Source organism: Macaca mulatta, chromosome 11 (assembly GCF_049350105.2).
Source record: "Macaca mulatta isolate MMU2019108-1 chromosome 11, T2T-MMU8v2.0, whole genome shotgun sequence".
NCBI classification, from domain to species: domain Eukaryota; kingdom Metazoa; phylum Chordata; class Mammalia; order Primates; family Cercopithecidae; genus Macaca; species Macaca mulatta.
In genome coordinates this window covers 132,406,809-132,428,915 of record NC_133416.1, presented here as the reverse complement: position 1 = coordinate 132,428,915, position 22,107 = coordinate 132,406,809, and the positions used below count along the sequence as shown (strand labels likewise).

General features: G+C 54.4%; 1 protein-coding gene and 1 long non-coding RNA gene across 4 annotated transcripts in view; one reads left to right on the top strand and one right to left on the bottom strand.

The window, feature by feature from the left end:
- DHX37 (DEAH-box helicase 37) overlaps window positions 1-22,107 on the top strand; it is a 45,167-nt gene that overhangs the window by 6,368 nt on the left and 16,692 nt on the right. For 2 of the 3 annotated variants that reach the window (XM_001103101.5, XM_077955778.1), the window contains exons 3-15: window positions 3,344-3,456; window positions 4,962-5,304; window positions 7,405-7,553; window positions 9,164-9,256; window positions 11,889-11,985; window positions 13,034-13,147; window positions 15,768-15,869; window positions 16,080-16,194; window positions 17,500-17,595; window positions 17,826-17,911; window positions 18,889-19,033; window positions 19,694-19,770; window positions 20,071-20,303. In XM_001103101.5, coding sequence (XP_001103101.5) covers window positions 3,344-3,456; window positions 4,962-5,304; window positions 7,405-7,553; window positions 9,164-9,256; window positions 11,889-11,985; window positions 13,034-13,147; window positions 15,768-15,869; window positions 16,080-16,194; window positions 17,500-17,595; window positions 17,826-17,911; window positions 18,889-19,033; window positions 19,694-19,770; window positions 20,071-20,303 — 1,763 coding nt within the window. Of the gene's footprint in view, window positions 1-3,343; window positions 3,457-4,961; window positions 5,305-7,404; window positions 7,554-9,163; window positions 9,257-11,888; window positions 11,986-13,033; window positions 13,148-15,767; window positions 15,870-16,079; window positions 16,225-17,478; window positions 17,596-17,825; window positions 17,912-18,888; window positions 19,034-19,693; window positions 19,771-20,070; window positions 20,304-22,107 lie in introns of all 3 variants that reach the window. The other variant, XM_077955779.1, reaches the window with a different exon arrangement.
- LOC144333205 (uncharacterized) lies at window positions 12,768-14,214 on the bottom strand. Its single transcript, XR_013401684.1, has 2 exons — window positions 13,666-14,214; window positions 12,768-13,243 (listed from the first exon to the last, which is right to left on the bottom strand). It is a non-coding gene; the product is annotated as an uncharacterized LOC144333205 (long non-coding RNA).

Sequence of the window (22,107 nt, the reverse complement as noted above, 5' to 3'; positions counted from 1 at the left end):
GATTCTCCTGCCTCAGCCTCCTGTGTAGCTGGGATTACAGGTGCATGCCACCACGTCAGGCTTTTTTTTTTTTTTGTATTTTTAGTAGAGATGTGGTTTCAGCGTGTTAGCCAGGATGGTCTTGATCTTCTGACCTCGTGATCTGCCGCCTTGGCCTCCCGAAGTGTTGGGATTACAGGTGTGAGACACCGCTCCCGGCCAACCTTAAATTTTTCATAGAGGAAAAAAGTTTGTCATGGGAAATTCAAACATATGCAAGAGTACAGAGAACAGTATGATGAACTCCCATGTGCCCATCACCAGCTCCAACATTGATCAGCCCCTGGTCAATCTTGGATTATCTCCACTGCTAGTCACTTTCCCACCCCTGGGTCATTTTGAAGCAAATCCCATGTACAATGAATCTGTGCTAGTTTCCTGGGGATGTCATACAAATGACCACAAACTGAGGGGCTTAGGACAGTATAAATTTGTTCCTTCCCAGCTCAGGAAGCCAGAAGTCCGAGATTAAGGCATCGGCAGGGCTGTGCTCCTCACTGGGCTCAGGGGAGGGTCATTCCTGGCCTCTTCCCGCTCCTGGCAGCTCCAGGCATTCCCTTGGCTTGTGGCTGCGTCACTCCAGTCTCTGCCTCCGACTTCCCTCAGCCTTTCCTCCGTGTGTCTCTTCGAAGGGTGCTTCTCATTGGATTTAGGTCGCACTCACATACTCAGGATCATCTTGTCTTGAGATCCTTCACGTAGTTACGTAATTACATCTACAAAACCTTTTTTCCAAATAGGATCATGTTCGCAAGTTCCAGGATACAAACACATCTTTGAGGGAGGCTGCCATTTAACCCACTATACATAGCATTTTATCCATAAATATTTCAATTTGTATCTCTGTAAGTAGAGACTTTTAAAAATGACCAGAATACCATTAGCACTTCTAATCTTTTTTTTTTTTTTTTTGAGACGGAGTCTCGCTCTCTGTCATCCAGGCTGGAGTATAGCGGCACAATCTTGGCTCACTGCCAGCTCTGCCTGCCAGGTTCATGCCATTTTCCTGCCTCAGCCTCCCGAGTAGCTGGGACTACAGGTGCCCGCCACCACGCCCAGCTAACTTTTTGTATTTTTAGTAGAGATGGGGTTTCACCGTTTTAGCCAGGATGGTCTCGATCTCCTGACCTTGTGATACACCCTCCTTGGCCTCCCAAAGTGCTAGAATTACAGGCGTGAGCCACCGTGCCCAGCCAACCTAATCTTTTATTTTAATATCAAGCATCTAGCAAATGGTTAAATTTCCTGTTGTTTCATGGATACTCCTCACCCATCTCTTGTTTTTTTTTCCCATTGCAGTTTATTTGTTGTTTGTCTTACAGAATTTCCTACCTTCTGGATTTTAAAAATTTTATTTTATTTTATTATTATTTTTTGAGACAGAGTTTCACTCTTGTTGCCCAGGCTGGAATGCGATGGCGCGATCTCGGCTCACCGCGACCTCCGCCTCCCAGGTTCAAGCGATTCTCCTGCCTCAGCCTCCCGAGTAGCTGAGATTACAGACATGCGCCACCATACCCGGCTAATTTTGTACTTTTAGTAGAGACAGGGTTTCTCCATGTTGGTCAGGCTGGTCTTGAACTCCCAACCTCAAGTGATCCACCTGCCTCAGCCTCCCAGAGTGCTGGAATTATAGGCGTGAGCCACTGCACCCAGCCTTAAAATTTTATTTTAAACATGCTCCTCTGCCGTCTGAGTTTTTTGTACATTAGTATTTGGATCTGTAGCAGTGACTCTCATCTGGGACAGTTTAGCGCCCCCCACCAGCCCCGGGGACATTTGGCATTGTCTTGAGACATTTTGGGATGTGACAACTTGGGAGTGCTGCTGGCATCTGGCGGGTGGAGCCATGGGATGCTGTTAACAGCCTACAATGCACAGAAAAACAAAAACTTATTTGGCCTAACTGTCAATAGTGCTGAGATTGAGGAACGCTGACCTGGAGGTTTCATGAGAATCAAGTTTGACTTTTGGTGAGGCCACTGCACGCAGGAGCTGTCTTTGTATCAGGAGGCTTGAGGGTCTCTCTCCGGCAGCCGTGGATGGGCAGTCCCCGGAATCTCAGCAGGGGGAAGACTCACTCACCTGTGAGCGTGTTCTTTATTTGTTTTGGAGACAAGGTCTTGCTCTGTCGCCCAGGCTGGAGTGCAGTGGTATGATCTTAGCTCACTGCAACCTCTGCCTCCCAGGTTCAAGCGATTGTCCTGCCTCAGCCTCCCGGGTACCTGGTACCACAATCATGTGCCATCACGCCCGGCTAATTTTTGTATTTTTAGTAGAGACGGGGTTTCACCATGTTGGTCAGGTTGGTCTTGAACTCCTGACCTCAGGTGATCTGCCTGTCTCGGCCTCCGAAAGTGCTGAGATGGCAGGCATGAGCCACTGCGCCTGGTCGGCATGTCCTGTTTAAATCCTATTTAGAATGCTTTCCCTTGGCCGGGTGCGGTGGCTCAAGCCTGTAATCCCAGCACTTTGGGAGGCCGAGACGGGCGGATCACGAGGTCAGGAGATCGAGAGACGATCCCGGCTAACACGGTGAAACCCCGTCTCTACTAAAAAATACAAAAAAACTAGCCGGGCGAGGTGGTGGGCGCCTGTAGTCCCAGCTACTCGGGAGGCTGAGGCAGGAGAACGGCGTAAACCCGGGAGGCGGAGCTTGCAGTGAGCTGAGATCCGGCCACTGCACTCCAGCCTGGGTGACAGAGCAAGACTCCGTCTCAAAAAAAAAAAAAAGAATGCTTTCCCACTGTGCTATACCTTGCTCTGTGTGTGTGTGTGTGGTGTGTGTGTAATACACACATAAAAGCGTGTATAAAACCTATATGTACAATTACAAGAACAATAAAGGAAAAACTCATGAAACCCTCACCCAACTGAAAGAAGCCAACTGGGTACATCCCCTGCACACAACATTGCTCAGGGTAGCTCGGGGACCAGTTCACATCAGACACACAAAGCCGCCTCCTTCCTCAGAGCGGCTAGGGAGCACTGCTGTACATGACTGAGCTGTGCTTTATTCGTCTCCTGTTGATGGACATCTGGTGGGCCATAATCTACTGTGATACCCTGCTGCAAAGAACCTCATTTATACAACCCCAGATTCTGTAAAAGGGGTTAAAAAAGCCATGCCAAGCTTGCTGTGTCTGTTGATGGAAGAACACCATGCAGCAGTAGAATTACAATTTGACCTCTGATTTTGAAGACTCCAGTTGTTAACGATGCTGAAATTTTATTAGAGTTTCACTTCCCTTCTTAGGAGAGGGTCATGATGGCAAATGCATAACACACTCGTTTCCTTTCCCAGCGAGCAGAGATGGTACAGAAGCTGAGTGAAGTCCAGGCTTCCGAAGCCGAGATGAGACTCTTTTATACCACCTCCAAGCTGGGCACTGGGGACCGCATGTACCACACCAAACAGTGAGCTGGCCATTCCTTTCCTAACCCTGCCCTCCCTCCAGGGCCCCCTAGGGAGGGTGCATAGGTGATGGGGTCCTCTGGGGGTGGAGCATTTGAGAAAATACCTTTGTGGTGGCCTGAGTGGCTGATAATTGATTATCATCCTAAATGCCTCTAGTGGGTAAAGGCCATAGATGCTGCTGAACCTTCTGCGACACACAGGACAGCAAAGTTTCTTGCTCCAGTGATGTCGGTGTTTTCCTGCGATGTAGAGTCCCATGTTACAGCTCCTCCAGCTTTTGTACAGCTGATTAGGCCAGAAATTGCCATTAGGTGGTCAAGGGCTGGATTTGGCCCGTCAGTGGGTTTTGTTCGGTTTGTGTTGTGTGGTTTTTTTTTTTTTTTTGAGACGGAGTTTCGCTCTTGTTGTCCAGGCTGGAGAGCAATGGCACAATCTCAGCTCACCGCAACCTCCACCTCCCAGGTTCAAGCGATTCTCCTGCCTCAGCCTCCCGAATAGCTGGGATTACAGGCATGTGCCACCACACCCGGCTAATTTTGCATTTTTAGTAGAGATGGGGTTTCTCCATGTTGGCCAGGCTGGTCTCGAACTTCCAACCTTGGGTGATCTGCCCGCCTTGGCCTCCCAAAGTGCTGGGATTACAGGCGTGAGCCACCATACTGGCCGGTTTGTGTCGTGTTTTAAGGCATGAGTGCTGTTTGCCAATATGTTAGCTTCCTGGTGCTGCCATAACAAATTACTGCAAACAACGGTGGCTTAGAACAACCAAGCCGGAAGGGCAGCTACTCTGGCAGCTGAGGTGGGAGGATCACCTGAGCCTGGGAGGTTGAAGCTACAGCGAGCCATGATTGCACCACTGCACTCCGTCCTGGGTGACAAGGCGAATTCATGCTCCCACCTAGTCTTGACTACTTGGACGATCCGGCCACACCAGCAGTGTCCCCACCAAGCTGCTGACCCTTAAATGGCCTGTGTGCCTCTCCCACCTAGTCCCACCAGGCTCTGTGGTCTCACTCAGCCTGTGCTGCTCGTTTACATGAGGCCTGGCCTGTGCCTGTGAGCACTGTTCAGTTAGTGACTGTTTATCAAGTGCAGACTGTCCCAGGCTCTCTGCTAGGCCCTGAGGGTAGAGCAGTGCACAGAAATAAAGTCCTTTCTCTTAAGGAGCTTCCCAGTGTCATGGGGGGAGATGTAATCGTGGGAAGTCATCAGGTGAGTGCATCTGTGTCCCATGCTGGGAAGCACTGAACAGAAAATGAAGCAGGGAAGAGCGAGGGAGAAGGGAGAGGTGTGGGGTCTGTGTGTGGTCAGGGAGTCTCCCTGACAGCTGGCACGTAAGCAGAGGCTTAAGTGGAGTGAGAGGAGCTATCTGTAGGAAGGGCATTTCAGGGAGTGGAACAGCAGGTGCAAAGGCCCTGAGGCAGAGAGGTGTGTGGCCCTGGAGTCCTGACCTCTGGGGACTGAGGTGGGGCCTCTGGGTCTGAAGTCTCTGCTGTCTCAACAGGAAGCCTGACGAGGTGGTGGCCCCAGGCCAGGAGAAGATCAGCAGCCTCAGCGGTGCCCACCGGAAGCGTCGCCGCCAGCCCTCAGCTGAGGAGGAGGAGGAGGAGTCAGAGGAGTCGGAGCTGGAGGGGGAGTCAGAGCTGGACGAGGACCCGGCTGCTGAGCTGGCTGAGGCTGGTGCGGGGACCACCGTGGCACCTCTGCCGCCAACTCCAGCACCCAGCTGTCAGCCCGCGCCGGCTGGGATGCCTGTTCCTCCTCCTCCAGCTGCAGCACCCCCACTGCCCAGGGCCCTGGCCAAGCCTGCTGTCTTTATCCCCGTGAACCGCTCCCTGGAAGTGCAGGTTCGCTACCCTGTGCAGAGGTTTGATCTCAGCTGACTGCAACCTCCGCCTCCGATGCTCAAGTGATCCTCCTGCCTCACCCTCCCAAGGAGCCTGGGACTATGGGCACGCGCTACTATGCTTGGCTAACTTTGTATTTTTTTGTAGAGTCAGGGTTTTGCCATGTTGCACAGGCTGGTCTTGAACTCCCATGCTCAGGCAATCTGCCCACTTTGGCCTCCTAAAGTGCTGGGATTATAGGCATGAGCACCATGCCCGACCTTCACCGCCGTTTTAAACGTTCTTGTCCCTCTCCTATGAGCGCGTGTGCAGAAGTTTCTCTTGAGCAGTGTTTGCAGATGACGTCATAGCCATCTTTGGGTCATGAACTGAGTAGCTTTTAATCTTTTCTTTCTTTTTTTTTTTTTTTGAGACAGTGTCTTGTTTTGCCTGCCAGGCTGGAGTGCAGTGATGTGATCATAGTTCACTGCAGCCTCTACCTCCTGGGCTCAAGCAGTCCTCCCACCTCTGCTTCCTGAGTAGCTAGCACTACAGATATGTGCTATCATACCTGGCTAACTTTTTTATTTTTATTTTTTTGTAGAGACAGAATCTGGCTATGTTGCCCAGTCTGGTCTTGAATTTTTGGCCTCAAGCAATCCTCTGCCTTGGTCTCTCAAGTCTCTGGGATTACAGGTGTGAGCCATCATGCCTGGCCTCATATTTAAAAAAAAAAAAAAAAATGGAGGCCAGGCGCAGTGGCCCACACCTGTAATCCCAGCACTTTGGGAGGCTGAGGCGGGTGGATCACCTAAGGTCAGGAGTTTGACACCAGCCTGGCCAACGTGGTGAAACCCCATCTACTAAAAATACAAAAATTAGCCCGGCATGGTGGTGGGTGCCTGTAATCCCAGCTACTCGGGAGGCTGAGGCAGGAGAATCACTTGAACCTGGGAGATGGAGGTTGCAGTGAGCCAAGATCACACTATTGCACTATACCCTGGGCAACAAGAGTGAAACTCCGTCTCAAAAAGTAAATAAATACAACAAATGGAATAAAATAGAATAGAAATAGAACAAAATTAAGAATATGAGCTTGTTGGCCAGGCATGGTGGCTCACGCCTGTAATCCCAGCACTTTGGAAGGTGGAGGCGAGCAGATCACCTGAGATCAGGAGTTCAAGACCAGCCTGGCCAACATGGTGAAACTCCATCTCTAAAACTACAAAAATTAGCCGGGCGTGGTGGCATGTGCCTGTAATCCCAACTACTCAGGAGGCTGAGGCAGGAGAATCACTTGAACCTGGGAGGCGGAGGTTGCAGTGAGCTGAGATCGCGCCACTGCATACGCATTAGGGTGAGCCATGTTTCACAGAACTGTTCCCTCCATATATGATACATATATGTGTCTGTGTGTGTACTGAGTCATGATATAAAATGTGTTTCTTTTCATGAGTCATAGGAAAAAATGTAGAAAGCACCTGCTCTGGAATATGTGCCTAGGAGAGGAACTGCAGGGCCACACACCCTTGACTTTGAGAAAATTTGCACCAGATTATTTGTCAAAGTGACTATGCCATTAATTGAGACTCCCGCCAGCGACAGCTGAGGGTTCCCGTATCTCTGAGAGACTGCTCTGCCCCAACCAGGCTGTGCCTGGTTCACACCATTCTCCTGCCTCAGCCTCCCCAGTAGCTGGGATTACAGGCACCCACCACCATGCCTGGCAATTTTTTTTGTATTTTTAGTAGAGACAGGGTTTCACCACGTTAGCCAGGATGGTTTCTATCTCCTGACCTCGTGATCCGCCCGCCTCGGCCTCCCAAAGTGCTGGGATTACAGGCGTGAGCCACCGCGCCCGGCCAGGAGACAGGGTTTCACCATGTTGGTCAGGCCGATCTTGAAGGATGTGATGAGGTCAGGCCTGGTATCCCAAAGGATGCGGTCCCTGTCTCTGTCTCACCTGGACCATGGCTCCTGGTCCCCTCCCCAGCTGTCAAGGCCTCCTTCCCCAGCAAGCACATCTGTTCAGCACCCACATGTCAGCTGCCACCTTCCTGGAGGTCACATCACTGTCTGTCGTCTTGCTGCTGCCCAAGTGCTGACTTTGTCTCCTTCCAGGAAGAACGGCTGAAGCTCCCAATTCTCTCTGAAGAACAAGTGATCATGGAGGCTGTGGCCGAGCACCCCATTGTCATCGTGTGTGGTGAGACTGGCAGCGGGAAGACCACACAGGTGCCTCAGTTTCTCTATGAAGCAGGCTACAGCAGGTAGGGGCTGGACACAGTGTTCTCTCTAGGTCCCTCAGTGACACTGGAGATGCCCCGAAAGGTGGATGAGAGCCTGGGGCTCCCTGGGATCTGATCCTGGATCTGCCCTGTGCATGCTGTGTGACTTCAGACAAGCTACTTAACCTCTCTGGGCCCCAGCTGTGAGATGGGAATAATGGCACCTACTTCACAAGGTTGTCATGTGGATTAAGTGAGTGAACTTGCGTAGCACACTTTATCCCTGGCACATAGAGCTATGTGCTTCCTATTTTCTTTTTTCCTTTTTTTTTTTTTGAGACAGTGTCTCACTGTGTCGCCCAGGCTGGAGTACAGTGGCGCGATCTCAGCTCACTGCAAGGTCCGTCTTCCAGGTTCACACCATTCTCCTGCCTCAGCCTCCCAAGTAGCTGTGATTACAGGTGCCGGCCACCACGCCTGGCTAATTTTTTTGTATTTTTAGTAGATATAGTGTTTCACCACGTTAGCTAGGATGGTCTCGATCTCCTGACCTCGCGATCCGCCCACGTCAGCCTCCCAAAGTGCTGGCATTACAGGCGTGAACCACTGTGCCCGACCAAGAGACGGGGTTTCACCATGTTGGTCAGGCTGATCTCGAACTCTTGACCTCAGGTGATCCACCCACTTTGGCCTCCGAAAGTGCTGAGATTACAGGCGTGAGCCACCGCGCCCGGCCTGTGCTTACTGTTTTCACTGTGTAGCCCCCTGTGGGCACTTTTGACCCATGTTTGTTGGGGTCCCCAAGACCATGTGCAGGTTCGATAATTGGGGACTTCCGGGACTCAGCTTGTTATCCCGTGCATGGCTATAGTATGTTACAGCAAAGGACGCGATCGGCAGAGGGCAGTGGCACCTGTGGTGTTCGGGGGAAGCCCAGCTCCAGCTTCCAGAGTCCCCTCCCAGTGGACTCACACAGGACACACTGGATTCTCCAGTGGCCACCTGTGGCCACACAGAAACTACCCTGCACCAGGGAAGCTTGTTAGAGATTCAAGGTTCACGGCTATTATTGGGGTAGCCTAAGCCCGCCCTGCCTGGCAGGAACGAAATCCTAGATGCCTAGAAGGAAAGGAGGTGTCCGGCATAAACCACCCTGTTTGCACAAACAGCCTGGGCACGGTGGGCCCGCACTTACAGGGAATGGAAGGAGCTCTCCTGTTGTCCAGGTTCAGGCACCCAGCGAGGACCAGCCCTGTCAGCAGCCTTTCGAGGGAGAGCAGCCCCAGGCCTGTGGCATTAACATTCCCACAGAGCTGGGACCAGCCACCCGTCGGCTTGGCGGGTTCCTGTGTCTGGAGGAGCTTGTGCTTGACTGGGGCAAACAGAGCTCCCAGCCTGGTTCCCCCAGGCCCCGTTCCTTCTAGTGGCTGCCTGGTGTCCGCTGCACCGTGAATGTTGAACCGTTTTCTGTATGTTGTTGGCATTTGGGCTGTTCCCTTTGCTGTTAAAAGTAGTGCAGCCTGGCCTTGTTTCCCATGGCCCCTGGGCGAGCGCCAGGTCAGTATGGTGAATCTTGCTGTGGAACTGCATGAGGCTTTGGGATGAGCAGGTGGGGCCATGCACTGTTGATGGCCATGTTCTTCCTCCCCCAGTGAAGACAGCATCATCGGTGTCACAGAGCCCCGCCGAGTGGCCGCCGTGGCCATGTCCCAGCGAGTGGCCAAGGAGATGAATCTGTCCCAGCGGTGAGGGCTCTACTTCCTGGGGGGAACTATGGGGTGGTCCTGTGGCCTTGCCCAGACCTCCTGGGAAGCCCAGGAGGAGATGAGCGGCGTCTGTGCTGAGGGTGCTGGGTGGAGTGTCACCTCTGCGTGTAGCACTGGGAATCATTGTGGGAGACAGCTTTCCAGGACCTGCCCAAGCAGGCAGCCTTCAAGCAGGCCCTCGGCTTACATCCTGCACAGTATGCGGAGGGGACAGAGTGGCCCATCCAGGGGCTCGAGAACAGAGCAGGGGGCCAGATGCAGGCAGTCACGGAGCTAGTACCTAGCATTGCCAGGTTAATGTGAAACTCAAGGTTCTAAAGTACAAAATCTTGGCTGAGTGTGGTGACTCATGCCTGTAATCCCAGCACTTTGGGAGGCCGAGGCTGGCAGATCACCTGAGGTCGGGAGTTTGAGACCAGCCTGACCAACATGGAGAAGCCCTGTCTCTACTAAAAATACAAAATGAGCCAGGTGTGGTGGCACATGCCTGTAATCCCAGCTACTCAGGAGGTTGAGGCAGGAGAATCACTTGAACCTGGGAGGCAGAGGTTGCCATGAGCCAAGATTGCGTCATTGCACGCCAGCATGGGCGAAAAGAGTGAAACTCTGTCTCAAAAAGAAAAGAAAAAAAAATCTGGCAGTAAGTCTGTAGGACTTTCTTTGGAAAGCAACCTTGAACAGGCAGATATAGCACTTGCTTTGCAATGGCTGGGAGCACGTGTTTATAATGCAGATGCCTGTATCTAACATGTCCAACGTGGTCTAAAATCCAGAAGGCACAAAAGAGCACAGAGTGAGAGCCTGCCTCATCCGCCCACTCATCAGATGTTACTAGGCAGCATCTAGTGTGCCAGGCCCATCCTGGGCTCTCAGGATGTGGTGGTGGGCCGGACAGAGCCACGGCCCCCAGGTCAGCCTGCCAGTCGGGGGTGGGCCGGACAGAGCCACGGCCCCCAGGTCAGCACGCCAGTCGGGGGTGGGCCCGACAGAGCCACGGCCCCCAGGTCAGCACGCCAGTCGGGGGTGGGCCCGACAGAGCCACGTCCCCCAGGTCAGCACGCCAGTCGGGGGACTTGGTGTCTGTCGGTTAGGCTGGGAGGACACTAAGGCAGGGATGGAGTACTGGGGGCCCCTTCTCACCCAGTGCCCTGCCTCCTCCCCAGGAGCAGCCAGCACTGCCCATCTCCTGCACATCCTCCTGGACAATTGTGTGCATAGTCAGCGTGCGTCTAGAAAAAACTGCCTCATCCTCTTTTTAACTTGTTAAATATTATAAAAATGTGAGGACTGGGCATGGTGGCTCATGCCTGTAATCCCAGGACTTTGGGAGGCCTTGGCGGGCAGATCACCAGAGGTTGGGAGTTCGTAGCTAGCCTGACAAACATGAAGAAAGCCTGTCTCTACTAAAAATAAAAAAAAAATTAGCCGGATGTGGTGGCGTACACCAGTAATCCCAGCTATTCAGGAGGCTGAGGCAGAAGAATCGCTTGAACCTGGGAGGTGGAGGTTGCCGTGAGCTGAGATCACGCCATTGCACTCTAGCCTGGGCAACAAGAGTGAGACTCCATCTCAAAAAATTGGGGGCATATGCATAAGTAGAAAGGATAGTATAATAAGCCCCCAGGTACCCAAGACCTAGTTATAATAATTGTCAACTCCTGCCCTACCCTGTTGGGTCTGTACTCTCCTCCTGGCCCCCTCCCCACCACTGTTTAGAAGCAAATCATAGATACTTTATCCTCGATATTTTGCTGTACAGATCTGAGAGATAAGGACTAATTTTTTTTTTTTTTTTTTTTTTTTTTTGAGATGGAGTCTCGCTTTGTCACCTAGGTTAGAGTTCAATGGCGTGATCTTGGCTCACTGCAACCTTTGCCTCCAGGGTTCAAATGATTCTCCTGCATCAGCCTCGCGAATAGCTGGAATTGCAGGTGCCCGGCTAATTTTTGTGATTAGTAGAGACGGGGTTTCACCATGTTGGCCAGGCTGGTCTTGAACTCCTGACCTCAGTTCATCCACCCATCTCGGCCTCCCAAAGTGCTGGGATTATAGGCGTGAGCCATTTTTTGTTTTTTTGAGATGACTCTGTTGCTCAGGCTGCCCTGCAGTGGTGCCATCTTGGCTCACTACAGCCTCAACCTCTTGGGCACAAGTAATTCTCCCACCTCAGCTTCCTGAGTAGCTGGGACTACAGGTGCGCACCACCACACCAGGCTAATTTTTGAGTTAAGACAAGGACTTTTTGTGAAACACACACAGCTATAGTACCCCTATGATAGCTGCCAAGTCTGTGTAGTCTCCAGAGCACACTCCAGCCCACGTGCAGGTCTCCCCGGCGTCTCCTGGCGTAGTCGCCATCCGAGGAGGGCTCTGGCCAAGGTGTTTGGGGCCTGGCTCCTCAGTTGCCCTCAACAGCTCCTTCCCTTCCCTTCAGAAACCAGGATTTTGGAGGGGGAGAGTGGACTGGGGAGATGTCTGGGCCTTGTTTCAGGTTGCTGGTGGGCCCTGCCCTCAGGCCGCCTGCCTGTTCCATGACCTGCCTTGTAGTGGCCCCGTGGCGACAGCCCCAGCCAGGCGTGGCTCTGCCCTAAACCGAACTCTGCCTACACAGGGTCGTCTCCTACCAGATCCGGTATGAAGGAAACGTGACAGAGGAGACCAGAATCAAGTTCATGACGGATGGTGTGCTGCTCAAAGAAATCCAGAAGGTTGGTTGCGGATCCTGGCGCACAGAGCAAGGCCAGTGGGCGTGGGGGCGGGTGCTAGGCGTAGCACTCCCACGGTGCTGCTGTGTGACTTTGGGTGAGTTACTGAACCTCTCCAAGCTCAGTTTCTTGATGAGTATGTTAGTGCATTCCTCAGAGAATCATTTTGAAGTGGAAATTGTAGAGTGCATGCCAACAGCTTAGCACAGTGGCCCGTACCTAGAAGGTGCTCGTGAAATGTGAACTTGTATTTTTATTATAACTGACTCACAGAGTTCACGCCTTGCCCAGGGTGTACTGAAAGCCGGTGGTGTGCAGGCTCTGCCCTGCGGTGGGCCCAGACACAGACACCTCTTGGGAGCTTCGAGTCCCGTTGCGTTTGGTGAGGGGCAGCACCAGACTCGGAGTGGGGTGCCAGCCTCAGGCTGGGGGACAGGGGAGCCGTTGGGCCTTGCCCTTGAGAAGGGATGTGTCTTCACGGTCCCTGGCCACAGAAGCTGCGTCCCAAGGTCTTTCCGTTTGTAAATCGGAACCCGAGCTGCTGCCTCCCATCAGCGCACTTGGGCCTTGGGGAAGCGCCCCACGCTTCCTAGGGAGCTGGCCATTTGATCAAGCGGATGGCACGCGTGTCTGGAGAGCCTGCAGGGCCCGGGTAGGGGACTGCTGTCTGGTGAAGAAGCTGTGCTTCATGCTGGCTGTGACATCCCCTTGGGCAGGGCCAGTCTCCCAGGGGTATGGCAAAGGTGATTCCAGCCCTCCTGGCTTGGAGGCCACTGGGACTCCTGGGGGTGTCGGTGGATGCAGTTTGGGTCCGGGTGGCCCCTGTCTGTGTGGCATCTGCTGTCCGACTGCCCACGGCCCCACCCCCCATCTCATGTCCATTTCCCACCTGCCCTCCTGCCCTGCGGGCATCGAGGTGAGCAGCTCACCTCTGAAGAAGAGCAGCTGCCCTTCCTCTCACACTGTCTCCTCAAGTGGGAGTTCTGAGACGTGAAGTGGCCCTTGGGGCTCAGGCTGGGAGGGCGGGCCTCACCCCTGGACCTCCCCCCAGGACTTCCTGCTGCTGCGGTACAAGGTGGTGATCATCGACGAGGCCCACGAGAGGAGCGTGTACACGGACATCCTCATCGGCCTCCTGTCCCGCATTGTGACTCTCCGGGCCAAGGTAGAGCAGGAGGCAGGTGCTGGGGAGCCCCGAGCCCTGGGCCCCCCCCAGCTCTGTCGGAGGCTTGGGCTCCCTTCAATTGTTCCCCGTTGCACCCTGGGCTGCTGCCATGAGCAGGTGCCCCAAGGACAAGGTCCCCTTGGGCCTAGGTCTAGGCCCTGTGCCAGGGCCGTGAATCTTGGAACAGCCCCTGTATGATCCCTTCCCCACCGCCCCGGCACCAGCCTCATAAACTGGTGTCCTTCTGCGCACCCAAAGCAAGAGGCTCAGGCGAAGTGCTGATGCCTGGCCAGGCGCAATGGGCCAGTTGATGAGGCCTCTGGGCCTCTGGGATCAGCAGAGCGGGTGGGCCTGCCCGGCCAAGGGTCAGACTCCCGGAACTCTGAGAGGGGCTCCCCAGGGCCTCTTTCTCCATCTCCCTGCCCCAACCTGACACAGGCCTGCTGAGTGGAGGGTGCCACCCGGGGGCTGGGCTCCATGCAGGAGGCCTGTCCTACCCTCCCGGCGGGGAGAGGGGCCTGTGCTCCACATGTGCCACGAGCCTGGCCACGTTCAAGGCCCTGATAATTGACAGTGCACAAGACACCATCTTGTTCTAACAGTTCCTGCCCTCCTGGGGCTTCCACTTCAGCAAGGGTGGCAGGCAGGACGCAGACTCAGAGTGTATGAGCCAGTGACGGACAAAACTGGGGGCAGTGGAGGGAGGATGCGGGGCTAGTGAGAGTTTCACCCGAAAGGTGACCTCTGAGCTTGAGTGGAGGGCTGAGTGAGGGAGGGAGCGAGCAGCGTGCGTCGCAGAGCAGGGAGAAGTCTGACCGGAGGAGCGCAGTGCAGAGGTCTGGAGGCGGGCATCTGCCTGGTGCCTTTTTTCTTTTGGTAACAAGCTTTATTGGGCTGTGATTCATTTTTCATATCATTCATCCATTCAAATGTACAATTCAATGGTTTTTAGTCCATTCACAGAGTGTGCAGCCATCACCACAGTTTTACGTTTCATCACTCATCAATCCCAAAAGAAACCCTAGGCCGGGCACGGTGGCTCACGCCTGTAATCCCAGCACTTTGGGAGGCTGAGGTGGGTGGATCACTTGAGGTCAGGCGTTCGAGATCAGCCTGGCGAACATGGTGAAACACTGTCTCTACTAAAAACACAAAAATTAGGCCTGGTGGGCCGGGCGCGGTGGCTCAAGCCTGTAATCCCAGCACTTTGGGAGGCCGAGACGGGCGGATCATGAGGTCAGGAGATCGAAACCATCCTGGCTAACACGGTGAAACCCCGTCTCTACTAAAAAATACAAAAAACTAGCCGGGCGTGGTGGCGGGCGCCTGTAGTCCCAGCTACTTGGGAGGCTGAGGCAGGAGAATGGCGTAAACCCGGGAGGCGGAGCTTGCAGTGAGCTGAGATCTGGCCACTGCACTCCAGCCTGGGTGACAGAGCAAGACTCCGTCTCAAAAAAAAAAAAAAAAAAAAAATTAGGCCTGGTGGCGGGCACCTGTAATCCCAGCTACTCGGGAGGCTGAGGCAGGAGAATCACTTAATCCCAGCGGGTAGAGCTTGCAGTGAGCCGAGATCGCGCCACTGCACTCCAGCCTGGGTGAGAGAGCGAGACTTCATCTGAAAAACAAAAACAAAAAGAAACCCTGTGCCTTTTACGGTTTTTTGTGGTGGTGATTTTTGTTTTGTTTTGTTTTTTTGAGGCACAGTCTCATGGTCACCAAGGCTGCAGCGCAGTGGTGCAATCGCAGCTCACTGCAACCCCGACCTTCTGGGCTTAAGGAATCCTTTTGCCTCAGCCTCCCAAGAAGCTGGACCACGGTCACTCTGTAACCATTTGCAAATGATTTCCGACAGTGGCTGCAGAGTTCCATGGTACTTCCCCACCAGCAGTGGCAGAGCTTCCAGCTTCTCCACATCCTGCTAACACTTGTCATTTTCCATTATTATTATTCTAGACATCCCTGTGGGTGGAAAGTGATATCTCACTGTGGTCTTGGTTTGCGTCTTTAGGGAGTCTAGAGTGGCCAAGCAGCGAGCGTGAGGTGGAGTCAGGAAGGCACGGGGGTAGGGCAGAGAGGGACGGTCACTGTGGAGCAAGAGAGGGGCCTGTGCTGGGCGCCATGCCTCCCACAGAGGTGCTCTGGCCACTCCTTAGCTTCTGGGTTTGGGGTTTCCTAGCAGCAAAGGCAGCAAGGGCTTGAAGCAGAGCTCATCATGAGGCCATCAGGCATTGCTGAGCGGCCTGGGGACCAGAGAGCTCCCTCCCACCCCCACAGACCTCCGAGAATCAGGCAGCTCCTCCCTGAGCCCCCAGAACAGACACCCGGTGAATCTTGGTGTCAGGTGGGAGCTAGGTTGGGTGGGCCCCAGTCTCAGCCCACCTGCCTCATATTCCACCATCAAAGCCTGACTCTGAAAGACACCCTGGAACAAGCCACCGCCCTGGGAGCAGCAGGTCCCGCTATTGACTCACTTTCTCCAAGGAGCCTTTGGCATCCAGAAAGGGGCAGAGGGTGGGGGCTGGAAACGGGGTGGGCAGCAGGGCACCCTCATGCTGATTTCCCAGGCTTCGGACCCACCTGTAGTACTGGGGCCGCGGTCACCAAGCCTGTCCTCCCACAGAGGAACCTGCCACTCAAGCTGCTCATCATGTCGGCCACGCTGCGGGTGGAGGACTTCACCCAGAACCCGCGGCTCTTCGCCAAGCCGCCCCCGGTCATCAAGGTAACACAGGGTCCCAGGTCCTCCGTGAGCTTGGACGGCACAAGGTCGCCCTGGTGTCGGGAGCCTCCTGAGAGACCTCACTTGGTCCCATGGGGGATTGACAGCAGCTTGGAGAGGGTGTTGGAAACCTCGATTCAGAATGATGGGGAAAGGGAAGGCAGCCCTGGGCCGAAGCTCGCCCCCCACCGCGCCTTTCTGGGCATCCCACAGGTGGAATCCAGGCAGTTCCCAGTAACTGTGCATTTCAACAAGCGGACACCACTGGAAGACTACAGCGGCGAGTGCTTCCGGAAGATTTGCAAGATCCACCGGATGCTGCCCGCAGGTGAGGCCCTGGCCAGGTCAGGGGAAAGGAGCCTCCCTTCCTAAACCCTCGCTGAAGGCACAAGTGTGGGAGGGCCCATCTCCAAGTGGCTCAGAAAAGTCCCTTGTCCCTGCTAGGCCTCACTTCCTCACCTACTCCAGAGTGTTCACAACACCTGTCCTGCCTTATTCCACTCAAAATACTGTGAGGCTTCAGCAGCTACCAGATGGTAGAGTTTGCCATCTGTCCCCATCTGATAAGCAGAAAAACCCACAGAGCCCAGGCCGGTGCTGGCAGGTGACCATAGACACTGCAGGGGAACAGGCACATCCCCTCGAGAATCACGGATACCCTTCACAGTTCTGCCTTGTCCCCATCACACCCGATCCTTTACTCACCTCATGTTACGGAAATGGACGTGACCTTTCTGTGTGAATAGATTGTGATCACTTCTAGCCAGTGATCACTTCTACTTTTTTTTGAGTCAGAGTTTTACTTTTGTTGCCCAGGCTGGAGTGCAGTGGCGGATCTTGGCACACTGCAACCTCCACCTCCTGGGTTCAAGCAATTCTCCTGCCTCAGCCTCCCAAGGAGTTGAGATTACAGGTGCACACTGCCACGCCCGGCTAATTTTTTGTATTTTAGTAGAGATGGGGTTTCATCATGTTGGCCAGGCTGGTCTCGAACTCCTGACCTCAGGTGATCTGCCTGCCTCAGCCTCCCAAAGTGCTGGAATTACAGGTGTGAGCCACCGCGCCCAGCCTAATCAGAGACTCTTGTGTGCCGATTTCGGGCCCAAGGCTGACTTTCTTCATGTTAGGGAGGCAGGGAGCCGTGGGGGTGCTTCCCACCAAGCTTGAACTCCTCCTTCAAGGAAGCTGAGGTCGCTGCTTCATGATGCTCTGTCCTTGGTCTGCTTACAGCCTCTCGGGGCTCCCATCCATTCTCTGGGAGACTGGGGCTGGCGGGAGGCGAGGCGGAAGCTTGGGCAGTGAGCCTTCCTGCAGCCTCGGGTCTCAGGGCAGCCACGGCGCTGTCACAAGTGTGGTGTGCAGGTTTTCACTTGAGCACATTTCTCAGGGCTTTTGGGTCTGTGCCTGGGAGTGGCGTTGCTGGGCTGTGTGGTCGCTGTGTTTGTTGAACTCCCTGGCAACAGCTCCTTCAGTCTGGGGGTGCTGCCTCCTGCTCGTCTATGTCTGTGTACCCCTGTCCTCCCGCATTATCCCTGGAGCCCCGCCTCTCAGAGCAGGGCCTGGCAGGTGCCCATTGCTAAGCAAATGTTTGTGAGTGACTGATGGATAACAGAGGGGCCCGTTCTTTCCGCAGGCGGCATCCTGGTGTTCCTGACGGGGCAGGCTGAGGTGCACGCGCTGTGCCGCAGGCTCAGGAAGGCTTTCCCACCCTCCAGAGCCCGGCCACAAGGTAAAGAGGACTCCCCGACCCGCGCTCTGCCCTGAGCAGCTGGGCCTGGCCTCACGCTCCCTGGCTGGGGTGCAGCTCCCGCCTCTGAGCTTCCCTCTGGGAGCGTCAGCACCTTTGCCGTCCCCCACCTCACCCCCGAATAAATGGCCGTGCCTTGAACAACAAAGAGCAGTGTGCTAGCGACCATGCGTGCCACACACGCCTTTCTCTCCAACCTGCCCCTTTTCCAGAAAAGGACGATGATCAGAAAGACTCAGCGCAGGAAATGCGGAAGTTTAAGAAGTCGAGGGCCAGGGCCAAGAAGGCGCGGACCGAGGTACGTGGGGGGCTGGCAGGGACTCTTGGAGAGTAAGGCTGCGTTGTCCAGGATAGCAGCCACCAGCACCATGTGGCTGCTTAGGTTTAAGTGTAATTGGAATAAAATGAAATTAAAAATCCAGTTCCTGGTCGGGCGCAGTGGCTCATGCCTGTAATTCCAGCACTTTGGGAGGCCAAGGTGGGAGGATCGTTTAAGGCCTAGAGTTTGAGACCAGCCTGGGCAACATGGTGAGACCCTGTCTCTACAAAAAATTTTTAAAATTAATCCAGTGTGGTGGCACATGCCTGTGGGCCCAGCTGCTCAGAGGCTGAGGTGGGAGAACCATCTGAGCCCAGGAGGTCAAGGCTGCAGTGAGCCGTGATGGCCCTACTGCACTCCAGCCTGGGCAACAGAGTGAGACTCTGTCTCTGAAAAGGAAAAGAAGGCCAGGCGTGGTGGCTATGCCTGTAATCCCAGCACTTTGGGAGACTGAGGCAGGTGGATCACCTGAGGTCAGGAGTTCAAGTCTAGCTTGACCAACATGGCGAAACCCCGTCTCTACTAAAAATACAAAATTAGCCAGGCATGGTGATATGCGCCTGTACTCCCAGCTACTCTGGGATGGCTGGGCTGGGAGGTGCTTTCCTCTAGCCTCTGCATGACGGCACCGTGGGTCTTGCGGTCCGTGACAGTAGCGTAAACGCTCAGCCGTCTCCAACTTGCCTGTTGCACTACTGATGTGTCAGGCAGTGATCCAAGTTCTTCACATGTGTTCACACAACCCTCCCACCAGCCTGAGAGACAAGGTCTGTGATAGTCCCCATTGTTTAGGTGGGGACACTCAGACAGGAAGAGATAGTTATGTGGCCTGCCCCGGGTCACACGGCCCGTGGTTGTGGACTGGGACTTCCACATGAGGGCACCTGTCTTCCTGCACATGCCTCATCCTCACACCCAGGGTCCCTGCAACCCGGGTGTCTATGTGTTCGCCGTAGGTGCTGCCCCAGATCAACTTGGATCATTACTCAGTGTTGCCGGCAGGCGAAGGCGATGAGGACAGGGAGGCGGAAGTGGACGAGGAAGAGGGGGCTCTGGACTCCGACCTCGATCTGGACTTGGGGGATGGCGGGCAAGATGGAGGTGTGTTCCTAGCCCCGCTTCCTGCTCACGTGCATTAGCTCTGCCCTGAGGCTGTGCCCAGAGCCCTTGTGGCCCCCTGGGGGCCGGGGTTCTAGCAGCTTTGTCCTCGATGCTTCCTGAGTTCTTTGAAAGTGCCGGGCACGAGGAGGCCTGGAACATTTGCCGTGCTGGATGTAATGGGGCTGCCAACCCCTTTGCTGACAGGTGCGGGTCTCCAGGGCCCAGGGGTGTTGCCCCGCTCCGTGTGCTCGCAGGAGCCCCCGAATGTAGATGGACCCAGTGCCCTGCTGTCAGCCAGGGGCTGAGTGGGGCAGCAGAGGGTACCCCAGTACTGGCTCAGCCTGAGCCTACCACAGTGCTGCCAGGACACGAGGAGCAGAGTCAGGCCCCCAGGATCCATGCCAGGGGTTTGGAGGAGGAGATTGTGCAGCACAGCAGGGGTTCAGATCCGACTCAGGGCAGTAGAGACCAGAGAGCCCCTGGGAACCTCTCAGCAGTCCCCCCAGGTTTGGCCTGGCTGGTCCCAAGGGGAGCCTCCTCAGCAGGGCAAAGAAAGGAGTTCTGGTGGAGCAGCCTACGGGTGCAGGGCAGCTGTGGCTGGCTCCTGCCTGTGGGCATCTGTCCCGGCCCGGTTGCCAGTAACCTCTGCTTTCCCTCCAGGTGAGCAGCCGGACGCCTCCCTCCCACTCCACGTGCTCCCGCTGTACTCTCTGCTGGCCCCAGAGAAGCAAGCACAGGTAACCGTGCTGGGCCGGTGCCCAGCTTTTGGGGCACTTTTAAGGACATTGCAGTGAGGTTAGTCAAGCCCTTGGTCCTCTCCATCTGCTGTTTGACCAGCATCCCCAGAGTTTTGAGGAATATTGAGGTAGTTTTGGAGAACAGGGAACAGTCCTGCAAGGCACTGGGTCCCAGATGGGGTGGCTTGTCCTTGCTACCTCTCCAGCACACCAGCCTGGGTGGCTCTGTCCTTGGACCTCCATTCTACGATTTCGTTCCTGATTCTGGTGTTTTCCTGCCATCCCCTCCCTGAATCCTAGGTCTTTAAGCCTCCACCGGAGGGGACTCGGTTGTGTGTTGTGGCCACCAACGTTGCCGAGACGTCTCTTACAATCCCTGGCATCAAGTACGTGGTGGACTGTGGGAAGGTCAAGAAGCGTTACTACGACCGCGTCACCGGCGTGTCCTCCTTCCGCGTCACCTGGGTCTCCCAGGCATCAGCTGACCAGCGAGCAGGCAGAGCAGGACGGACAGAGCCCGGCCACTGCTACAGGTGGGTTACCCAGGCTCCTCCTCAGGGACGTTGGCGCCGCCTTGCAATAGCCACTGAGGAACAAGGGAAGGACACTGACCCCACCTCCATCTGTAGTGCGTCCCGTGTCCTGCCGGGCCCCTGTGACTTTGGGGTGCTCCCCAGCCCTTTTGCTGGCTTTCAGATACTCACAGTATTTCTTTCTTTTTTTTTTTTTTTTTTTTGAGATGAAGTTTCACTCTTGTCACCCAGACTGGAGTGCAATGGCGCGATCTCGGCTCACTGCAACCTCCACCTCCTAGATTCAAGCAATTCTCCCGCCTCCGCCTCCTGAGTAGCTGGGACTATAGGTGCCCACCACCACTCCCAGCTAATTTTTGTATTTTAATTTTATTTATTTATTTAAATTTTTGTATTTTTAGTAGAGACAAGGTTTCAGCATGTTGGCCAGAGTGGTCTCAAACTCCTGACCTCAGGTGATCCACCCGCCTCGGCCTCCCAAAGTGTTGGGATTACAGACGTGAGCCACCGCGCCCGGCCTACTTGCACTCTTTCTTTTTTTTTTCTTTTTTTTTTTTCAAGACGGAGTCTTGCTCTGTCGCCCAGGCTAGAGTGCAGTGGCGCGATCTCGGCTTACTGCAAGCTCCACCTCCCGGGTTCACGCCATTCTCCTGCCTCAGCCTCCCAAGTAGCTGGGACTACAGGTGCCCGCCACCACGCCCGGCTAATTTTGTATTTTTAAATTTTTTTTTGTATTTTTAGTAGAGATGGGGTTTCACTGTGTTAGCCAGGATGGTCTCGATCTCCTGACCTCGTGATCCGCCCATCTTGGCCTCCCAAAGTGCTGGGATTACAGGCGTGAGCCACCGTGCCCAGCCCACTGTTTCTTTATTCTGCTACTGAGGTCAGGGCCAGCTCTTGAGTGCTGTTTGTTTTGTTAACAGCTTGATCAGGATATAATTCACATACCATAAAGTGCATAATTTTAGAGCGTACAATCCAGGAGTTTTTTAGGACAGTCACAGAGTTCTGCAACCATCACCACAATCAATGTCAGAACTTCCCATCAACCCAAAAACAAACCCCGTGGCCGTTGCGGTCACCCCCATTCTTCCCCGCCCCACCCTGTGGCAAACAGCAGTCCGCTAGTGTTTGTCTCTAGGGATGTGCCTGTTGTGGACAGTTCAGATAAATGCAATAAAGTCATACAAGGTGTCGCCCCTCGTGTCTGGCCTCTGCCGCTTAGCACGGTAAGTTTTTGAGGCTCACCCCGGGTGGCCGGTGTCAGCACCCCACTCCTGGCCGTGGCTGAATGACATCGCACCATATGGATGTGCCAAGCTTTGTTTGTCGGTTCATCAGCTGGTGGACGTTTGGTTGTTTTCACCTCGTGGCTATTGTGGATAGTGCTGCTCTGAACACTCAGGTACAAGGATTTGCCTGACTCTGTTTTCATTGCTCTTGCAGTGGAACCTAAGAGAACCGCTGTGCCGTATGGTAACTCTGGGTTTAACTTACCGAGGAACCATCAAACTGTTTTCCACAGCAGCTGCCCCATTTTACATGCCTACCAGCAGTGAATGAGGGTTTCAGTTTCTTCACATCCTCACCAACACTTTTTTATTTTTTTTTTGAGATGGAGTCTTGCTCTGTCACCCAGGCTGGAGCACAGTGGTGCAATCTCAGCTAACTGCAACCTCCGCCTCCCGGGTTCAAGCAGTTCTCCTGCCTCAGCCTCCCGAGTAGCTGGAATGATAGGCATGCATCATCATGTCCATATAAGTTTTTGGTTTGTTTGTTTGTTTTGTTTTTGAGACTGAGTCTC